Source organism: Semicossyphus pulcher, unplaced genomic scaffold, assembly GCF_022749685.1.
Source record: "Semicossyphus pulcher isolate SPU_LCO1_2020_fin unplaced genomic scaffold, fSemPul1.0.p SCAF_1, whole genome shotgun sequence".
Classification (NCBI taxonomy): domain Eukaryota; kingdom Metazoa; phylum Chordata; class Actinopteri; order Labriformes; family Labridae; genus Semicossyphus; species Semicossyphus pulcher.
In genome coordinates this window covers 35,381,374-35,404,841 of record NW_027211603.1, presented here as the reverse complement: position 1 = coordinate 35,404,841, position 23,468 = coordinate 35,381,374, and the positions used below count along the sequence as shown (strand labels likewise).

General features: G+C 39.9%; 1 protein-coding gene across 1 annotated transcript in view; it reads right to left on the bottom strand.

Moving 5' to 3' along the window:
* LOC138598761 (cell migration-inducing and hyaluronan-binding protein-like) overlaps window positions 1-23,468 on the bottom strand; it is a 126,637-nt gene that overhangs the window by 69,692 nt on the left and 33,477 nt on the right. The window contains exons 8-11 of the mRNA XM_069670649.1: window positions 22,834-22,955; window positions 17,573-17,720; window positions 14,386-14,577; window positions 6,060-6,229 (exon numbers count right to left, since the gene is read on the bottom strand). Of these exons, the coding sequence (XP_069526750.1) occupies window positions 6,060-6,229; window positions 14,386-14,577; window positions 17,573-17,720; window positions 22,834-22,955 (632 nt within the window). The remainder of the gene's footprint in view (window positions 1-6,059; window positions 6,230-14,385; window positions 14,578-17,572; window positions 17,721-22,833; window positions 22,956-23,468) is intronic.

Sequence of the window (23,468 nt, the reverse complement as noted above, 5' to 3'; positions counted from 1 at the left end):
AACTGCAGTTGATTGGTTCAAGGAAATTTATGACGTGATAAATATCATACATAACCACACCCAATTTAACCCCAGCGTCAAGGAAGTTAACAAAGAAAGAATGGCAATAACTCGAGTTTGGATTAAAACTAATTTCTAAAACTTTTAAGATGCTTACTAGTATGTACATAAGACCCTAAATTACACAGTTAGAAGGATTTTGTGGATTTGGGTTTACAGGGGCTTCAATTCAGTTCAAAGTTTTTCATCAAACTCATTGTAGTAAGGCCAGACTTTCGAAGATATACCCAACGGTAAACTAATTATGTGATTGTTGTCATACAGAAAAGGCAGATCTATCCAGATGTTCTGGAACTGTAATAAGTGGAACAACTACTGCTCCATGGTATTTCAGACATTATTTAAAGCATTTGAGAGGGATATTCAACCCAGTGCCAAAATGGTGATATTTGGAGTTCCTGGATAGGGTAAATTAATGATAAAGAAAATAAAAAATGTGTCTGCCTTTGCAACCCTTCTTGCAAGAAGAAGGATTTTGTTGGAATGGAAGTCGGAACATCCACCCAAAGCTTCAGCTTGGATGAATGACCTGATGCTATTCTTTAAGTTAGAAAAGAAAGTATTCCATTAGAGGGTCGACCCAAAAATTCCATACAACATGGGACCCTATAGTAGTTTATTTTGAAAGACTTGAGACCCTTCCCCAAATTTAAACAGGAAATTACATTTTCAAGGTTTATGACCAGTCCTCTCCAGGGACTACTCACAGTGCTATCAACTCACTAGAATTAAGAACTAAAGGTAAACTAGCCTTTATACAGGAGCATCCACAGATTATATGTATAGCTATATATTTTTTTGAAATGTGTTTATGTGATTTGTTTTTTTGTTTGTTTGCTCTCTCCATGAACGGTCATACACTGAACAAAAATATAAACACTTTTTAAAACTTTTTTCATGAGCTGAACTCAAAGATCTAAGACTTTTTCTATGTACACAAAAGGCCTATTTCTCTCAAATATTGTTCACAAATTTGTCTAAATCTGTGTTAGTGAGCACCTCTCCTTTGCCGAGATAATCCATCCACCTCACAGGTGTGGCATATCAAGATGCTGATTAGACAGCATGATTATTGCACAGGTGTGCCTTAGGCTGGCCACAATAAAAGGCTACTCTAAAATGTGTAGTTTTATCACACAGCACAAAGCAAAGTGTTGTATTTATATTTTTGTTTAGTGTAATTGAGTTTCTGAAGTGTCTTAGCTTTTTGTATGCACTCTGTTACAAACTGTTGGAGATCTGATATTTGGGCCATTTTTGGTAGGCTGGTTCATCCGGTGTACAACACTCCGGGCTGAGCTCAGTATCCACTGGTCCCATAAGTATCCAGCTAACATTGAGTTATGCCGGGGTCACTCCAATGGACTCGTGGACAGCTGTGTTGAGTGCAAAACGGAACTCTGGTAAGTACTTGTGTACTGTGTAAAATTTATGGTTGTCCTCTAAATATGATGACATCATGGCCTTCAAGTTCCGATTGACCCTTTCTGTGAGGTTGGTCTCTGAATCTTAAGGTGTTTTTTTCTTTTGTCTTTAAATTCCAATTTTTTGCAGGTTTCTCCAAACACAGATGAAACAAACTGAGATCCCTGATCTGACAGAATGTAATATGGTACTCCTCAGCAACAAGTATTTCTCAGCAGCAAAACAGCAGTGGTCCGACGCAGAGGAAACAGCTCCACCCAGCGGGAATAATAATCTACTAGAAGGTAGACGTTGCTAGCTGAACTCCTCGGAAAGGGTCCCATGATGTCTATGCGGGCGACTGAGGTGGTCTGTTGTTATTTTCCAGGACGCCTTCTGTTCTGTGGTTTTTGAACCTGGCAGGTCTGACAGCACTGTTTACAGTTTTTTTACCTACAAACTCATTTTGGGCCAGTATAAGATAAGATAAGATAAGATTATCTTTATTGATCCCCCATTGGCAGAAATGTTGTTGTTACAACAGCTACAAACAGTTATAATATAATAATAAAATATAAGAATAAGAATAAGAAATAAAAAAGAAAAAAAACAGTTATAAAATAATAATAAAATATATACATTTCTTTTACTTGTAAATGTAAAAAATAATTGTACAGAAAAAATATACATACATACACGTACTTATACATACACATACATACATAATGTATATACATACAGTATATATAGGTAGTAAGTGAGGGGGGATACTGACTGAGAAAATTGAGATCACATAGTTGTTGTGATGCTGGTGTTATAAATTCTGACTGCAGATGGGTGGAAGGACCTGCGGTAGTGCTCCTTCTTGCAGGTTGGGTGAAGCAGTCTGCTGCTAAAGGAGCTGCTTAAAGCCCCCACGGCCTCATGCAGGGGGTGAGAGGGGTTGTGATAGATTTCAGTTTTGATAACATCCTCCTCTCACCCTCCTCCTCTGGAGTCCAGAGAACAGTCCAGGACAGAATGGCCCTCCTGACCAATTTGTTGAGTCTCTTCCTGTCCCTCTCTGTGCTCCCTCCTCCCCAGCAGACCACTGCATAGAAAAGTGCAGACGCCACCACAGTGTCATAAAAGATCCGTAACAGAGTCCTGCACACTCCAAAGGACCTCAGTCTCCTCAGCAGGTGCAGACAACTTTGGCCCTCCTTATACAAGATGTCTGTGTTGTGTGACCAGTCCAGTTTATTGTTGAGGTGAACACCCAGGTACTTGCATGTTTCCACCCTCTCGATGTCCAATCCCTGGATGTTAAACAATTCAGTCTGGGGTGTCTTCCTGCGGAAGTCAATCACCATTTATTTCATCTTCCTGGCGCTGAGCTGGAGATGGTTAAGCTCACACCAGTCGACAAAGTCTGTGATGACCTCCCTGTACTCCTGTTCGTTCACATCTGACGATGGCTGTATCATCGGAGATGAAAACTTCTGGAGTTGACAGCTTCCAGAGTTGTTACTGAAGGGTGATGTGTACAGGTGAAGAGAAAAGGGGAGGGCACTGTCCCCTGTGCTGCAGACCACCATGTCAGACACACAGTCATGAAGCCTCACATACTGTGGTCTGTTGGTAACGTAGTCGATTGTCCATGCAGCCAGGTGACAGTCTACACCTGCTCCTTCTAGCTTCCCCCTGAGTAACGAAGGCTGAATGGTGTTGAAGGCACTGGAGAAGTGAAAGAACATGACCCTCACAGTGCTACCGATGAGTCAGGGATCTTTGAGGCAGGTAGATGACTGGGTCATACAACAATCAATGCCCGGCTGATAAGCAAACTGCAGGGGGTCCAGATTTTAGTTTACCAGGGGGTGGAGGTTGTTCAGGATGATCCTCTCCATGGTCTTCATCAGGTGAGAAGTGAGGGCTACAGGTCTGAAGTGGTTGGGCTCTCTGGTGTGGACTGGAACCGTGAAATCCTTTCAAAGTTACAAGCGAGTCTGGAGTGAGTTCATTCAGCCATGTCTTGGTGAAGTGCATGATACTGCACTCCCAGTACTCCCTCTGCAGTCTGGTTAGCGCCGTCAGCTCCTCCATCTTATTAGGAAGAGACCTCACATTTCCCACAATTAAAGACAGTACGGATGGTTTGTACCTTCTTTTTCTTTTCGGATGCTTCACTCCGGCTCTGCAACCCCTTCTCCTCCTCTTTAATTCCACAGGGATTTCCGGTCTCTCCAGAGAGGGTGTCCCTGCATGGCACAGCGCTAACAGCTGTTCTCGGGAGTAAACAACGGAGCTGTGACTGAATGGGTCTCTAGATGCAGGGTCCAGAAGGGCAGAAACAAGTAAAAGGAATACAAATACCCTCTCTAGTTGCACATCTGTGCTTTTGTGTTTGGACAGAAAATTTTGAGATACCCCTCCAGAGGTAGAACAAAACACAATGTTTTTCCTCATCTCTAAGGTCCCCCCTACATTAAATGGATTCTTGTATAAAAATATTTTACTGCAAAAATGCTTAAATTGATAGATATCGTTATACATCCCAAAACTAAAAAGGAACCAGAATATAGCCTGGCTCTATGGGAGACATATAAACTCATGTAGATTAAAAATACAAGCTCCAAGAGCTTTCAAACTTGACATGTTAGCAGCAAGAAAGTTGCTTAGAGTCGGTCTTCTTTCAATCGATGGTTGGAGGGTTGATCCCCTGTCGAAGTGTCCTTGGGCAAGACACTGAACCCCAAATTGCTCCAACTGGCATAGCCAACGGGTATGAATGTGATAACTGATTGACAGTTAGGCACTTTACGTAGCAGCCTCTGCCATCAGGGTATGAATGTGTGTGTGAATGGGTGAATGTAACATGTAGTGTTAAAGCAGCTTTGAGTGGTCGCAAAGATTAGAAAAGCGCTATAAATACAGTCCATCCATACGAGGACTTGTTGGAAAGGTGTAGTCATACTGAATCCAACAATATCAAATGTGTAAATGTAGCTTGCATAGTCAGTTACATCACTAAATGTATGAGGTGTCCCAAACAAAAGAAAACCAAACATTGACATAATGAAGTCTCCAGTCTATTATTATCATTATCAGGGGTGAGAAGAATATTGACAAATTCAGCTAGAGCAGAAATTATGAATGAGTGAAGGTCAATAAAATGTATTAAATGTCCCAAACAAAAGAAATGAGAAGTTAATATGAAGTTTGCAGTCATCATAAAGTACATGCAAATCCAACGAAAGTATAAGTTATGCTACTGCAGAGAAAAAAATTACTAATATGTCATTAATTTTCTGATGTCTTTAATGTCAGGCTGCTAGCTGGATCCAGCTGTGTATTGTTGTCTTCGTGGATATCTCCATAACCTGACAGGTAAATCACTGCAAATATAATGTGGTGTGAAAAGGCTGAGAGTGACCTAGCCTAATCTAAGTAGTTAAATAGCCGAGCTTAACTGGTAACAAGTAGCCAACTGATAAGGCTACGATTAGCACAATTCTTACTGCTAACAACAATAGTGTACCATACATGTGTAATTCAACATTTTATTACATGTGTATGAAAATACTAATTCTGAAATGTATATTTTTCATTTTTCCTAGTCTCTAGAATTATAGAGAGTTTCTTACAGACACTGGATCCAAATCTTTGTATCATCTGTGTTAAACATTTAGTTAAAGGCAAGAAACACGTCAAAAACCCCATAATAGAAGGCCTCCAACGCATACTTAATGTTGCTTAGCAGAGAGGTAATGATGTTCATAAAACCCTGTCTCCACATACGGATGACATACGTTCCTCCAAACTAAAGGTATCATATCATGTATCACATAGAGCAAACTACTACAGTGAGACCAACATCTGTGAACAGCAAATAGCAAATGTTGAGAGTGACAGCATATCTGCACCAGTATCATCAAGAAGACTGAGTGGGGTTGATACAATATCATTTAACATGCGATGTTTCGTTTGTCGGAAGGCCAGTACTAGAGCAGAACATCTGACAGCCATTGCGACTGGTACAGGCAAGCGTACCAGAGACAAGGTCCTTCATGCAGCCTCAGAACTAGCCTCTACACCACTATACTGAAGAAAGTCTTACCTTCTACGTTCAGGAGGGATATCATCCTAAACTGGCTTATTCTCCTTGGGAATTAGGATTCCCCCTTCTCTACACCAAGCTCATGGTATAACCTTTTCATCACATACTACTCTTAATAATCTCCACAAGGATCTGAGTACATCCGGTGCACTTTTATCCGGCCCTTTTGGATAGTTAGTCACTTGGCTGTTGGTAATCAATGCTTTAGACAATTTTACACAGCACTCATCAGTAAGTATGTTTGTTTATATGCCATGGAACTGTAGACATTGAAACTTTCAAAGATTTTAGGTAGGAATGCTGACCTCAAGTTGAGACTGTTTTTTCAACTGCGATTTCCAAGGTGTATACTTTACAGTAACTGTGAAGGTCAAATCAGCTGTCAGAAAAAGTAACAACAATGGGAAGCATGCAATGGCCCCTGGTTAGAACTTGTTCATATATGAATAAGCTGGTGTTTGGTTCAGTACAAGACAAAGTTAAGACAACAGAGTACCTTTAAATGTCCTCCATAAGTGTCAAAGTCGAAGAATTTGCAGGCTTCGTTGGCATAGCAACTGGGTTCCATCTCACCACGGAACAGGATGTTACGACTCAGTAAGCCCACCTCTGCCCTCATATCAACTCCGTCCACCTCCTCCCCAATGTGAATGAACTGGGCCTTACCTGCACTCACACAAACCACACACACACACACACACACACACACAGACACACACACACACACACACACACACACCATACCTCAGATCAAGAGGCTAGACAATGAAACATTACAACAAACACAATAGAGAGACATGTTGAAGACTGATGCGTAAATCCAAACCCATCTGCCTACAGAGCTGTCTGAAGTTCACTGTTTCTATCAAATAATCCATATCATATGAGCTAAAGACAATGTAAATAGATGCCCATTCTCAACAGACTGAGGAAAGTATAGTTTGTGGTTTATTTGCTTTTTATATGTGTTTGGCACCATAATAATGGTAAATAGAAAGTGTGGCTGTGTGGGTAAATGTTCACTCTATGCCAACCCGTTTTCAAGATAATTGTGAATATATAAAACTGATTGAAACAACACCACCTTGAGGTCAACCAGTTCCATCTTATGTGACTGAGCAGTGGGTGGAGTTTTCAACCAAACTCAAAGTTTTAGTAAGTCCCAGAGCTCTTTTCACAGTGAGCACTGTCATTTAAATTTTGTAAGTTTTAAGATTGAAATTGTTCAGACTCATTCATTGGACATTTTGGGTGATGTCATCCTGCATCATCTGTGCTAATTAGATCCTTTATCAGCCATGCAGCACCTAAATGGTAAAATAAATGACTGCTATTTAGTTGTACTATTAGACAACAAATCAACCCCATGTTATGAATAATGACAAACAGGTAGAGAGGGTACATATTTAAATGTCTTGTGCAGCAATATTCACCTGTGATGGCTATGTTACACACTTTTAATGGCCTAAAAGAACAGACAAAGGCAGACAAAGTATGACAGAAAAAAGAAACTACAGCTTTTCCTGCTTCTGACTGCTTGAAGGATTGATTAGGAACATGTAGAAACCTTTAGAAGTGGTTGGGCTAAAGCTCATATTACCTAATTTGTTTGAAGCATACTTAGTGATTTAGAAATCACCACCTGCACCCCACCCACACTCACATTGGTATTATGTTTTTTGCTTTGTACAACTTCTTAGTAGATCAATTACCAACTAAGCAAATGGTAGAGAAGCTGAGAAACACATACAGGATCCCAGGAATGGCAGGGACAAGAGGAAGAAAACAGCTTCCTTGACTCCTTCCCTTTCAGTGCATGCCGGTTAAAACTGCCAGAAATTAGATATGTAAACCGCAGGCACCAGTTATTGAGTCAAATTGATAAACAGCCCTGGGCTATCTGTGTCTCTCAGCAATCTCCCAGCTCTTAGCCTTCACCAAGAAAAACAACACACCCTCCCTGTTTGTGCATAACCCTTGTGGCTGGGAAGTTATGCTTTGAAATTCAATAATGCTGCTACAAAGAGGCACGCTTGCAGGAATTAATGAAATGGATTACTGTCAGGAGTAGAGTAATGGGAGCATTGAGGAGCAGCCTGGGGCTCACAAAAATAGGATTTCCACTCTGGAAACGCCAGGCAGAGATTTAACTAACGATACTAATAGCTGACTCTGATGGGTGTAGGAATTCTCGGGACCTTGGAAGTGTTGGTGTTTGCTCCGATAATGAGCACTGGAGTTTCAGGCCAATGGGAGGTCAAAGTTGTCAGGCCAGGGGCAAGGGGGGACTCAGCGTTGAATTATGGTAGTAGTTTGACAACAGGCAGTAAAAATAAAATCACAATAGCCTGGAGATTTAAAGCGAGTCCAACCTGGACTCTGACACCATGGACGAAGTCATGGAGGGGACGGAAGAGGAGAGAGAGTCGTTCAGTGCTGACCTCTGGAGACATGAACAGGGGTTTGGTGTGTCAGCCACGGGATGCCAGGAGCCAAACCTGGCAAAAACACATCTCCCTAATATTGTCCCTGTCATCAAACTGACTTCCGGTGGTCTTGGGGTCTCTGTTGGTGTTCAAGTGTTTTTGATTTAACATAGTTTATGCAGCGTATTTGCTGTTAATGCATTCGTCTTGGCTTTTTGTAGCACATTTTTTTCAAGTGCAGCAGTGCACAGTTATTTTTTTTTGCTTGATATTGACAGTGACTTTAGAGAGTAAACCTGTTAACTGTGACAGCTAGCAACGGACAGATATTTAATTACAATGGGTAATGATCTAACCTTTGTTCTACCCCCAAAGAAGAAAGACTAATTAACTGTATGATAGATAGGTGCCTTTCTCTATTTATCTATTTATCTATTTAAGCAACATTTAAGCGATGATCTTAGTAATTAGCCAGTGCTGAAAAAATATAACCTAAGATGTGACAAACCACGGCTTTCCTTTGCCTGCTCCCTTTCAAATGTTAAGTACACAGGCTCCTACTTAGAAAAGGTATTTTTTATATGCAGTTGTTAATGCTATGATGATTCATTATGAATGAACAATGCCTATCTAAGTCCCAAACTGTAACTTTACATTGACTTTTACTTCTGGAATTGTGTTATCCTGAAAAAACTCAAGATGAGACTTGAGAAGACAGTCCATTATACTGAATGCACGATCACTGATGCCTCTACAATGTAAAATGTAGACTAATACTTATCAGTTCAGTACTTGTCTGCATCGTTTCCTGTGAAATCATTGTGTTTGGGTGTACAATCTGAAACCAGCACAGGCAAGAATGATTAACACTGAAAGCTACTATATTAGGAGGTACAGATTTCAAATGAAATGAAATCAAATGATTTAAGACATGGGAATTAATAAAATGAAAGAAAAATGATTAGATGAATTGATTTCATAATTACAGACAGAAATGTGGTTGTTAAACAATGGCTTCATAAGAAACCCCATTTTTTTTCTGGTGGAGCTCAAACTCATAATGTTTTCTGTTTTTTCTGTTCTTTTTCCCCCATGTTTTATTGGTGGATGTTTAAAATGTAGCATACTAAAATGAGAGGTCCAATATTTCCATTTTGCATATTCAACAAAACAAAACAACAACAAACAAAAAAAGAAAAAAGTGAATGAAACAAACAGCAACAACTGAGAGAAACAAAATATAACAAAAAATCCAAATAATCCCAGCGGCTCACCCACCAATCAACTCAGTGAACTTCTATAGCACAGCAATCTTACTGTAGAGCTACAGTAAGGTATCAGTAGGACAGATACCAGAGAGACAGCACCAGCTAGATGAGTAAAATTGATCAGACTTGGTGTGTCACATTCATGAGGTAAGACAACACATTTTTAAAGAAGGAAATGAAAGGTTTCCATTTCTTATTAAAATGCTCATTTCATTTCAAGAATGTACTTAATATTATCAAGGCTCAAGACAGACATCAGATCCTTAAGCCAGGCAGACCAGGATGGTGTGGTAAGAGATTTTGACTCAAAATCATATTTTAGCTAACCTCCTTTTACTAAAGTGAATCCTATGCACAACGCTAATCTGAATAAGACTAAGCCTGGCAAAAGATTTAGAGGTATTCACCCTTTTTAATGACCCTGCCCACCAATCCTTTGTAGAGTCCATCTGTAATTCATTTTCTCATTTAGCTCTATTGCAGAGAATTTATTACCGACAGTGATCATCTTATAATAAATCTTAAACATCAGTCCCCTCTGGGTTGGGTGTGCTTCTAGAAGATTTTCCCATAAGTTCTTGCATGGGGGGGTTAGGGTATGAAGGGAATTGTTTGAGCACAATGTGACGGATCTGTAGGGACCTGGAAAGATCCGAACGGGTTAGGGTAAATCATATTTCTTAGATAAAATGTCGAATCTGAAAAAATAATAAGTGTCATAGAGGTCTTTGAAACGCTTCAGGCCCCTTCTTCTTCATTGTGAAAAGGTTGTAAGCACTATAGAGAGTGGGAATCAATTATTGTTACAGATAGGACCCAGAGAAAAAGCTGAAAGTAATTGCAAGTGAAGACAAAATTGTATCTAAATTTTAAGAACAACTGGTTAAGAGTGTAGCTCCTCCAAGTAGTAGACATAAGGCCTGAGGTCATGGTTAAAGAACTGGGTTTATTTCAAGTACCAACCCGTGAGAACTGAGTTGAAAGAGATAATAAATCAAATAAATAAATAGATATATAGATAAAGAAATACAGTAAACAAACACATGTATGTCCCTCCAACTACACAACAGGTTGTATCATAGCATAGCAACATAATACAATCACTTCACACACGTCACAGCACAGCCTGCAGCTAAACCTTAAATAGTACACTGATAAAAACATAACCCTACATACACTCATATTGCATAAACTATGCACTTAAGTTAACATGTCACAGAAATGTAGCTGTAACATTATGTTAATATACTAGCACAATTGTTTACCATATGAATGAATTAGAACCCAAACATACCTCGTAGGCTGCTTACTACTAAAGAGGTCTAAATCTTGCTGCTTCTTCCTTATCTTGGTGTTCTTTTTATTCTTTCTTTCTTTCCTTATGTGCTTATAAATTTAACATTCAAACTTAGTTAGTGAGCTCATCTATTATTTACGTCTTTTTGCACTGTTCTTGCAGGGTGTGTTAATCAAAAGTGTCCGTTCGGAAACTAGGTCGGCAGCAATTAGTTCCGCCTCTAGGAATGTTTGACTTACAGGTAGGAACCAAAAAACCGGGAGGATAATAAAATTAAACTAAATGCCGAAGTGGGGCAGTTACAAAGAGGAATGGCAGGATGGTCTTAATGGAAGGGATGAGTATACCACGGCAGGATGAGAACATAAATGACATGACTGGCCCTCTAAAATACACCAGTCTGCATCGGGAGCATTAATCCAGAATTATATTTTTTGAATGTTAATTGCCCAGTAATAATAAATACAATCTTGGGAATCTCTTGGGATTTTACCTGCCCAAATAAAGTCCAAGATAGTGTTATCAATAGAACAGAAAAAAGACTTAGGTAAAAAGATTGGTATGCATCTGAACTTAAAGGAATTATATTCATTTTTATTGATTGTAACCTGCCTGCTAATGATAGGGGAAGGCTGTTCCATCAGAGAGATCATTTTTTTATACTTTCAGACTTTACTTCATGGAACAAGTTGAAGTGGATTGATAGTACATCATTTTTCCCAGCAACATACAAAACCAGGGGAGTAAAGTTGGCTGTATGGAGAGAGGCAAGACTACTGGTCTGACCTGGCTAACCAAAGGGCACTGAGGTCTGTTGAATTTTACATACCAAATCATTTATTTGACATGGCTCACTCTTTTGGTGAGCTATGTGAAGACTCACCTGTTCACAGCTGCGTTTTATTAAACTATTTTAATACATTTATTTTAATAATTTTCCAATTATTTATATCTGCACTGTAGCTTTTACTCTTATTCTGTTTATATTTTGGTTTCTGTTTTAGCTGTTTTATCTTCACTTTGCTTTTGAATGTCTTGTTTTATGATGTGTTTCTTTGCTTTTGTTGTTCTGTGTAAAGCACTTTGAATTGTCTTGTTGCTGAAATATGCTATATAAATAAACTAGCCCTGCCTTGGTAATTTAATTTCTATCCTGAGAATGAACCAAATTTTAATAGAATTGATTTAAATATAGGAAAGGATGCCACTGGGTAACTTACATAGAGCAGAAGATCATCTGCGTACAATGAAACAAAGTATTCTGTCCCACCTCGTTGTATTCCCATTAAAAGTGGATATGTTTTCAATGCAATAGATAATGGTTCTTATGCAACTGCAAAGAGTCTGGGTGACAGTGGGCATCCCTGGCCTGTGCCTCTTGTTAATAAAAAATATTGGAAACGTAAAGATGAAGACATGCTTGTGGGGATGAATACAAAAGTCTAATCCAGTAGCTGAATTTATCACCAAGACCAAATTTCTGGAGGACCGCAAATAAATACTACCACTCGAACCAGTCAAAAGCCTTCTCTGCATCTAATGACATGACTGCCTCGGGGACTGTGTAGACTGTTAGGAATAAATTATATTAAGGAACCTGTGAATGTTAGAAAATGAGTGGCATTCTTTTATAAAGCCAGTTTGGTCTTCAGAAATAATTGAAGGCATCATGCTCTCGAGTCGGCGAGACAGCACATTCAGTAGGGTCTTTGCCTTTTTTCACAAAAGTGAAATAGTTCCTTATTAAAGAGTAAGGGGGAGGGTCCCCTTCGCTTGTGACGGGGTTACATATACAATTTAGTGTAGTTAGACTCAAGGACCTTGTTAAATGAAATAATTCCCCCTCACATAAATACTTGACAAGTTTTCCACAGAAGGGAGTAGGAGATTGTATCAGGTGTATTAGCTACAATAAAGGTATCTATGGATTTTGAAATTTTATTACAGAAGTCTTTAATTTCCTTTATTCCAGGAAAGGAAAGGAAGGGATTCAAGACAGTTCAAATTTTGTTCAACTGAGTGTACTGTCTGACAAGGACTTGTAATTATGCAGTGACCAGGTCAAAATCTGTGAATTAGGGACAGGGAGTGGGCATGCAAGGGTTACAGCCATTTTACATGTTTTTTCAGCAGCTAAAATTGGCAATAAGCTGTATGAGCTTACAAACACAGTGTTTATATATATTTATCACAAATTTGTCCCATAGGGGCTACAAGTCGAATGGCAGCAACATTCAGTTATTTATGACAGCTTAATCAATGATCATTGTTTTGCCAAAAGAAGAGATAATGTTATTATTATTATTATTATTATTTCTGAGGCGTCAAAAACGGGTCCTTTGTCCATGTCATATGAATATTTCAAAGATAGGGCCACATACTGAAAATGTAAACCTTATTAGTTCCTGATGAGCAGGTTGGCCCCTTGCATCGCAGCATCTACCATCAGTGTATCACTGTGTATATTGGTGAATGTTGGCATGCAGCTCTTTGACTGGCTGGAGACTAGAAATGCAGACTCTAAGTGCAGTCCATTTAACATTTCTTTTACTAATTTACATGAAGACCAAGTGATAATTTTATAAAAAAGGTTATTATTTGAGGGCTACTTCATTCTCTTCACAGCAGCTTGTTATGCATATCGCCATTATGTGATTAACTATTAAAGTTGGCAGCACTCCAAAGTCAACAATAAATTTAGGGCAGCATTTTTTAATAATAACTGTTTTGCCTTCAGTCTCAAGTCCAGTCCAGTCTCACAGCATACACAAACATCTCATATTAATTTGTTCATATTATCTATTACTATAACTGTAATCTTTGGGACAAACAGGACAGAGTTCGAGTAAGGCCAACTGCTTCTTATTGAAAGAACCGTCTGTTCTAAAATGGAATCTACTGCAGCTGCATAGCTTTCAGACAATTACAGATAATTATTGTTGTGTTGAATATTCACCTGTTTTAAAACATATTTAGAGAGCTCTGAAATACAGTGCACTTACAGATGAAAGCGGATGAGAGGGGGAACGTCTTTAAGAACTTCAACCAAGTCAAACTTCCCTTTGGATTAAACTTTAATTATGTTTGTATATGTTCCATATATAGAGATATCTTAAGTCTATAATTTTTTTTTTTTTTGGCATTTTGCCTTTATTAGATAGGAGAGTAAAGAGTGACGGGATATATGGGGAGGAGAGAATGGGGAATGACATACCCTAAAGGACCACGAGTTGGAGTGGAACCTGCGGCCAATGCGTCAAGGATTTTTCCTCTGTACATGGGGCCCCACCTTAAACTTATCTTTAGTGTAAAGAATACAAAACGCTAACTGGTATTAAAACCAAAAGACTCATACTGTGTAGCACTGCTCCAAATAAACACCACACACCAGTCTTAGTTTTTAGCAGTAGGAAATTTTGACATCACATGGTCTAGCAATGAGCAGCACCTCTAAACTACACCACATTACATACATACATACATTACATTACATAATGATCAACATTTGGTTACAGTGTTGTTGGGTCATTAAGAGACGCTTTTCAAGCCAGTAGTTACTTTAAACCGTAAAACAGGAAAAGTTTGTATGAATGGAGAAGTACAGGAGTTACAAACACCCCAACAGCTTCTGTCAAAAATATTTTCTGTGAAAGTAGCCAACTCTGTTACATGTCAAAAAACTCTCTGGACCAGTCTTTAAATATCTGGTTTGTTAGACTTTACTTCATAGAACAAGTTGAACTGGATTGATAGTACATCATTTTCCCCAGCGACATCAAATCTTTTCATTGTAGCCCTGCATGGAAAGATGTGTAACACTGGGTCTCTTACCTTGGACCTTGACCTGGTTGGATGTGCAGGTCAAGCAAGGTAAAATGGTGAACTCTTCAGCCTGGTGCATGGAGTAGTCAGTACTGGCCACAACCACCCGATCTGCAGACCCCCAGCCCTCTGGTTGGTCAGCAAGCTCCAGGATGCTACTGTTGGACAACATGTCGATGGAAATGGAGACCTGTGGATGAACTACAGGAGAGGTTAGAGTCAGAGCGAATACACATTCTACCTCATTTATACAGCACATGTACACAGTAACTGCAAAACTAAATAAAGTATCCTGAACTGGCTTGCAGGTTTTCCTAATTAGACAAAACAAATATTGTTTATTTCAATGTTTCAAGTATATTACATGTAGTGTAAAAGTGCTTTGAGTGGTCAGAAGACTAGACAAGGGCTATATAAGTGCGGTCCATTTACAAGTACAAGTACAAGCACCTGGGCGTCCACATAGACAATAAACTGGACTAGACTAAAAACACAGATGCAGTTTACAAGAAAGGTCAGAGCTGCCTGTATTTCCTCAGGAGACTCAGATCTTTCAATGTCTGCAGAACCATGCTGCAGATGTTCTATCACTCAATGGTGGCCAGCGGCATCTTCTATGCTGTAGTGTGCTGGGGCAGCAGGCTAAAGATACAGGACGCTACTCGGTAAGCTCATCAGGAAGGCTGGCTCTGTCCTGGGAGTCTCTAGTGGAAGTGTCTTAGATGAGAATGCTGGGGAAACTCCTCAGTGTATCATGGACAACACCGCTCACCCCCAGCACGCCACACTGGAGTCCTACCAGGGCACCTTCAGCGGTAGACTGAGACCATCGAGGAGAAGCACGGAGCACCACTGGAAGTCTTTTCCACCTGTGGCCATCAGGCTGTATGTATAACTACTCCCCGTTCAGCAGGAGGAAAAATTGAGCATGATGGGACTTCTTATCACCATGAGCAACTTCTGATATCATGTGCAATAACACCTTCAATATCAGGTAATATTATGTTCACCATTATTGTAGTGGTACACTGGCATATGCAGAAATAACATAATCCAGTTCTTTTTAAAATGTACTCATTTACTGGGCAATATAAGAAAACGACTTAAACTTAGATTATGTACAAAATGGCATATTTATTTGTATGTAACTTTTTCTTTTCTTTTTAAGGGAATCATAAAGCATTTAGGCATAATTAAAGCTTTGTTTTATCAGCAGAAAATATAGGCAGAAAATATCATATTGCAAATTGCTTATCTGCAGATACCGTGCTGATACTATCGTGCATGCCTAGTACAATCATAATTATTCATAATCCTGTGCTCTAGAAGTTTTTACCACATAATAAGTGTTTACCACATAGCTACTGTGAATTTAACTGCCACCATTACTTCCTGCCCACTTTTGTAGATGACTATTGTAATATTCTTTTTCTTTCAGGCACTGTCTCTTTTGCATTAACCCATACACTTTATATTTTCACTGATGTTTGAGCTGTTTTTTGTATTTCTCTAATTTGTACTGTATTTTTGGAGCTATCTGGCACTATAATTTCTTTTGGGATCAATAAAGTTCTGTCTTATCTTATTTACCATCTGACCAAAAGTCTTCATGACAACAAACTCTTTACTGCTGACAAAGCACGACTCTGTCTGCCCTATCAATCATGTATTATACCCTTATTTGACAGAATTTTTTGGAAGAGAGCCATGGCCTACTACAGGTGCTGTCCCTTATCTTACCGCATTACACTCATCTGTGAATCATCACAGTGCATGCTGAAAGTACATGTCAGTGAGGCCAGGAGATCTGTGTTAAGCAAAATGCTGAGATGCTATCATGGGATCACCATACCAAAACCATCTATGCCCTGCAGCTTTGCAAAGTGATTCCGTATAATAAACTTAAGAAGAGATGGACATAGCACAACCGCTGGAGTACAACACCATTAGAGAATGCACTTGACTTTGGGCTGAGAATACATAAACTTACTCTGGCTAAACAGCACCAGATGGCTTATAGCAATGACCACAGCAGCCAATATAGCAGCTTTAAATAGATAGCACCATCATGAACCTTTTCAAATTCAACAAAACCTGTGTAGTCTAGTTGGGAAGACTAACATAAAACAACCTGATATCCTTGCAAAGTTAAAGACCTACTTCAGCTTCCTATGACCCAAAAGGAATTCATTTGGTTCCTCCCAAATGTGAGGTTTCAAAATTGGCAAGAGCCCTTTCCAGCAGAAGTTTTCCCAGAGAGTTTAAGCAGTGTGATAACCCAACAAGCGTTAAACAAGTTAACTGCCATTATTAGAATTGTGTAATTGAGAACAAATGGGGAAAGAGCTTGATAAGTGATTCCAAAATATCCAGTACAGACACAGAAGATTTGTGACAAGATGTGAAGCTCTGAGATTTGTTGCCACAGGCTGACTTAATTACAGAAAACTTCCACTTCCACTTTTTATGATTTTTTTTTTTTTTTATGGGAAATTATGAATATTAACGGTTGGTTTCTTGGACAGCTAAGAAGATTTGACAAGTGATGCCTGAAGCACCAACTTAGAGTGAAATTACCTGCAGAGACACTGCCCCGCAGACTGTTGTATCCTTGTGCACTGCGTGCAAATACTAAAGCTGTGATTCTCAAAAACTGGGCCATGACTCAGTACAAGAACAGGCAGACTGTATATTATACTTAATATTACCCCCAACCCAGCTTCCACTCCGGCCTCCAGAAGGAACAAACACAAGCAAATGTCTTGTGCTCTGTGTCAACCTCAAGATCAGGCAACTCCCTTGTACTCACCACATAACACAAAGACATAGAGAAAAGCCCAGACAGAAGTATTTTATATCTTAGCCTGGCTCGAGAGGTGCCTGTGAAGCTAGCTGTGTGGTTGTGTTTCCCTGATGTTGGCTCCATGCATTCCAACCTTAAGTGTCTAGTCACACCCAACACACTTTCTGGAGCACAGCCAGCAGCCAGTGTGACTGCATATTTGCAGACATTGGAAAACTTAAGAACTCTCTATGTTATACTTTTGAGGGTCATAACATTAACAATAACATTCTCTGGTTTACAGTGTCTTATTTTTCAGTAACAGAATTAGAGTGGAAGAATTAAATGCATTCTCTAATGCATACCATACTCACAAACATACACACAGACACTGATAGGAAGTGATGGATGTACCCAGTTTTCCACAGAGGAAGCGAACCCTGTAGTTTTGACAGAGGCCATGAGCCTGGTCTTTGTTGAGGCAGACAAAGCCGTAGTCCTTGTCATTCTTGTGGATCACGTCTCCTGTCTGGTTGGATGGAGTACCATCACAGGTTTGGGCCTGGACAAGGGAAAAAGGGAGGGACAAAAATAAAAAATGAAGGGTACTCCAAAGAAATGTGCAGACATGTTTTTAACACCAAAACATTACTGTCAAATTATGTGACCACCAAGACCACCTCAAGATAATAGATAAGATTTTTGTGAAATATGTCTGTCTTGAGAGAAAACAAGAGGACATGTCTAGTCACGCAGCATGAGTGCATCCCATAACAGAGGTTATCATAACTTAACTTAACTTAACTTAACTTGAGGCCTGACATAATGTTTATGGTCTGCGGGTCAGTGGAGAGTTTATTTTATAGAACTGACAGTGCCCTTGAAGTACGAAGTTTTGATGGGCAGTGAGAGCTTGCATGGAGGGGGGTGGTTCCGGGACGCTCCATAGCTGCCCCCTCCCTCTTAAACTCTCTACCTCAACACATCCGGGACTGTACCGACCTGACTTCTTTCAAATCTCTGATCAAGACCCACCTTTTTAGAACTGCTTTTAACCTCTGATGCAGATTTTTTTATAATAGTTCCTCTTATTGTGTTTCTTCTGTTCTTATTTTGTTTCTTTAATTGTTTTTAAAAATGTAAAGTGACTTTGAGTACCATGAAAAGCGCTATATAACTAACTAATATAACTATAATTTTTTTATTATTATTATTATTATTATGAGTACTGTTAGAACTGTTGAGCCTCCCTGAGGTGTTGTGGGCCTAGCTTGGCGGAACACCGCTGAAGGAAGGTGCCCACTTGATAACCCTCTAAGTACAAGTTTAATGGCCGTGTGGTGGAGTAGGTAGTATCTTCGTTGTCAATACCTGGAGCTCGCATGAACGGAGCCTGAGTCTTATGGTGCTAGACTGGACTCACATTCACTGGCAGCAGCTGCTCCATGTCCCAACAACACAGTAATGGCAGCTTGGCAAAGCTCATATGATCAACTGAAGCAGGATTTGTTGTTATTGAGGTAACTTCAGAGTTAACTCTGAGTTTTCAGTACTACAAAGGGGGTTCACTTCTTACCGGGGTAGATCACCATGGTAACTTATCCTGAACACCTAACCTGCACTGGAGCAGGTTATGTCCAAGAAAAGAGATTAACCTGAACTACACACCACCTACTGACCAATCAGGTCTCTTGATTTAGGAGCTCTGTGAGCAGATTGTGACTGGGAGGAGAGATAGAGACCGGTAAAACACATCTGCTTTACTGTAGGAGTTTTTAAAATATATTCATGAAAGATATTCATTGTGCTTTCCTGATGTACATCTACAACAGAGACTGATAAAAACACTGACGCCTAAAGTACATTTGTACTCATAAGATATGACAGTAAGCATTCGTACTGCTTTAAATTGTGGTTTTATAGGCTATTTATTTTATATTTGATCCATGGGTCCGTTTGATACAGCTGCATAAATCTGCCACTAACAAAAATGCATCTGTGCAATGTATTAATCTCATATAACACACAAGTGTTATATGTATCGTGCTCTAATGATGGAGCAGTGATATTATTATATTTGCACATTTACACAGTCTGCATTTTTTTGCTATTTGTCCTTCCTGCATTCAACAGCTGCAGCTGATATCTTTCTAAAATCATAGTTTGCTCTGAGTTTGTAAAATGTGCCAATCAGCTGACGGCAGACTTGTCCGTGTTTAGGTTGGTCATTTGCTCCAAACAACGGCCTTTTAATGTGAACGCACTCAGAGAAACCCTGGGGTGATTTATCGAGTTTATAACCAGCATCGAGTGACAGTTTAGCGTGATCTCCTTTGTCAGGTTAAGTGAGGCCAGATCAGGAGAAGAGACCCTGGGTATGTTGAACTCGCTTCGTAGTATACCCCCCTGGTGGTCAGACCTACCCCCAAGAAAACTAGACACAGCAGCAGCTAGAGTGCTTGTCCATATGGGTGCTCCTCTTTGGTGCACAATAAATCCAACATTGTTGTTGCTACCTTTGGTCTAAGTTTAAAGTAATAACCTTTTGGGTCTCATGATAAACAACCTTTCTTTAAAACAATTCGTCATCATTCATTCATAATTTTTTCTGCCATTGCTACTTTGCCTTTGGTTGCCTTCACAAGCCCAGTAGACTAATAGCAAATGATGCAGCTTTAAAAATAAGCCTAATTTATGTAATTGACTGCGTCATGATAAAAGCATTCAAAGGGCAAAATAGCCATAGGAAATGCAGTGTTTGTGTTGAGGTGAGTGCCAGCAGTATTTGTCTATTTAAAAAATGTCTACAAAGCAAAACGCTGTTGCAAACTTAGCAAGACAATCAACTGTTTTTAATGTGCCCTACTGTTTGTGCTACAGCCAAAAAGGCATGTGGTGTAATTTTGATTCACTCATTGTATCCTACTTTATATGTGTGCCTGAGTGCCTCAAGTTGAAAAAACCTAAACTCAAAGCAAAAAAGCACCCAACGTCATTGCCATTTTTCTTGTCCAATCAGATGAATGGAGAGGGGGGCCTTCTGTGAGGGTGACCACATCAAGTTTATCGTAGCAGTGATCTTTCCTCTTTCTGAGGGTCTCATGTACCCACACAAATCTCTGTTTCCCTGTGTTTAATGTATTTGGGAACAGCCTCTCACCCTCCATCAAAGCCAGAACAAGTGCCCTCCGCCTGTCCATTTTTAATGCAGATATAACCAATCTATTAACTCATTGTATCCTACTTTATATGTGAATTAAGGAATTAGACCAGCATTAGTCTACATTTAAAAAAGGGGGAAATACTTTTCATAGACATGCTGTCAAAATGATGATTGACAGCTCTGTTGACAATTACTGCTCCTGCAGCCGATCAGTTCTGGATTAGCAGAGTGGAGGACGAACGGCGAGAGGAAACATAACAAAAACAATCACTACAGTCATTGAAGTTTCCATATCTGTGAATGTTAGCCTCAGACCAACACAGAGAAGCTGTTCTGCTGTTAAACACGATGACAAGCAAGATCCTTGACGTTTTGTCGGTAAGCTAACTGTATGTTTTGGTTAGCGGAAGTGGCTACGGCGGCGCCACCTGCCGATCTCTACTGTGCAGACTCTGTCTCCATATGACGTCACCATTGCAAGATAGCAGCGCCTATCACAGGGGCTATTTTGGCATCACTTTCGTACAATGAGAGCAGATGGAGACGCATCATCCATCTATATATACAGTCATTGTTCCAGAGGCACAGAGAGGGCCCACCCACTCAGGTACGCCAATGTAGAGGTAATGGTGAAGTGTAGTCAGAGTCTAAAAGACTTTCTTTTGGTGTAAAATACTTCAGACAAAGAGCTAAGATCTGACATTGGGCAAACACTGGGCTGCATATCTGAAAGGAGGCTCCAACTTGACTTATTAAAGACAATTAAGTGTACCATTTGGCATGATATATGACCAGTAACTTCTGGTTGCTAATTATACTAATTTGAATTTGAGCTTAATGTACTCACCTTTCTGTGTACATTACATACATTAGTTAGGAGCGAGCCATTGGTTGAGATATCTCATTCTTTGTCCTAAATGTTTTCTAATTGTGTAGCCACAAGCAGGCTAATCCAACGTGTTAGCCCATAACATCACAATGGAGGCAGCAGCCTACCACAGCTGAAGTCTAAACATGGATTACACAGAGATGAGGTTGGTTTGGACTAAAAAACAGTGACTGCTGTTTGATCTAGTATAAGTATGTGCAATTACTGTCATGAGGCAATATAGTAAAACAGAGCAGTGTTAGGTCTGAGTGTGTTTTAGCAGCTTTTTTGTCATTGTTTTTAATAAGAGGGACTCTATTTGCGCGCTGCTTTTGCGTTGCTGAGCGCCTCACGTTTTCCGGTCTGTGTGCCTTGCATTTTGGGGAAAGGTTTGAGTGCCTCGAGTTGAAAAAACCTAAACTCAAAGCAAAAAAGCGCCCAACGTCATTGCCATTTTTCTTGTCCAATCAGATGAATGGAGAAGGGGGCCTTCTGTGAGGGTGACCACATCAACTTTATCGTAGCCGTGATCTTTCCTCTTTCTGAGGGTCTCATGTACCCACACGAATCTCTGTTTCCCTGTGTTTAATGTATTTGGGAACAGCCTCTCACCCTCCATTAAAGCCAGAACAAGTGCCCTCCGCCTGTCCATTTTTAATGCAGATATAACCAATCTATTAAACACAAAGTTAAGTATTTTAGCTAGCCAAAATGACAGCTACTGATTCGGTTGCCTTAACAACAAAAAAAACAACCCTTTTTTTAACCATAGGCTTCAACAGAAAAGGCATTGCGGCGCACCTCACGTTTTACAACCTGCAAAACGTGCTCTGTCTGATCGGGACCTTAGAAAATAACTTCAAAATGGTTCAGTTGAATAGACCCAAGAGTGGTAACGCTGCAGTGGGAGCTTGATGTCACAACAGGGGCTCTGTTTTTATATTTTAAATCCACATGCTGTCACTGGGCAATAGCAGAGAGTGTAGATAGAATTAAATATATTCCGTTTTGTTGTAGTGTTGGTAAAGCTGTATAAAAAGCTGTACAATGGTTGTAGAGCTATCAAGCTACTCTTAGCTGATAGCATGTTTACAGCTGAGCTGAAACACAGTTGAGCTATACATATAATAACAGAGGCTTACAGAAACTGTTGCCTAACATTTTCAAGGGGACAAGTACATACATGTTTGTTGAAGAATCTTCAGAGTTATCTAAGTATATGGATTCATTTTAAGAAGGACTAGGCAATTTTCTGGAATAGCTGGTAACTTAAAGGACCATTGTGCAAGATTTAGGGGGTCTACTGGTAAAAACGACTACAATATTCACTAGCGTGTGTTGTGTTTCTGATACTTTAGAAAGAGTCCCTAAAATCTGAAGCGGATCCTCTCAGACATGAAAAGGGAGGGTGACGGGAGGTTGTCAGTTGGTTTCAAGCTGCTACTTTTAAGCTAGCCTCTACACGCTGAGCCTTCTAAACAGCAGGAAACAGCCCATTTTTTGGGGACTATTTTTAGTGACATTTTGTGTGCAACAGAATGGTGTATATGATTTAAAACAAACGACAATGGTCCATGTATGAGTGTCTATGAATGTGTGCACACTGATACATGTTTTTGTGTCTGAAGGCTGGAAGACAATTACCTGGATGTCCAGTGGACCATTACACAGTCGGTCTGGATAGGCCTTGTGCAGGTCAGACAGTTTCTCCCAGTCACCAGATCCCCTCTCGTCATCCCTGTCAAACCACTCTGTCCACTCTGCCTCTGTTGTACACACACACACACACACACACCCACACACACACACACAGGCACACAGGCACACACGCACACCCAAGTAACTCATAGTTCAGTGGTCCCACAGCCAAGCACAGATATTAGACTAATCTACGTCAACGCTTTGGATTGTAGTCCACTTTGGCTGTCAGTCAATCAATCAATCAATCAAATTTTATTTGTATAGCGCCAAATCATAACCAGGGTTATCTCGAGACACTTTACAGAAAGAGCAGGTCTAGACCGACTCTTTGTTGAGTTATTTAAAGAGAGGCCCAACATGAATCCACCATGAGTAGCACTTAGCAATTCGGCACATTGGCAAGGAAAAACTTCCTTTTCACAGGCAGAAACCTCGAGCAGAACCAGACTCATGTTGAACAGCCATCTGCCTCGACTGGATGGGCCGAAAATGGGATAGAAGGAGATGCAGGATAGAGACAGGCAGAGAGAGCAACAACAACATATGTTCTTGTTACAACAACAACATATGTCCTTGTT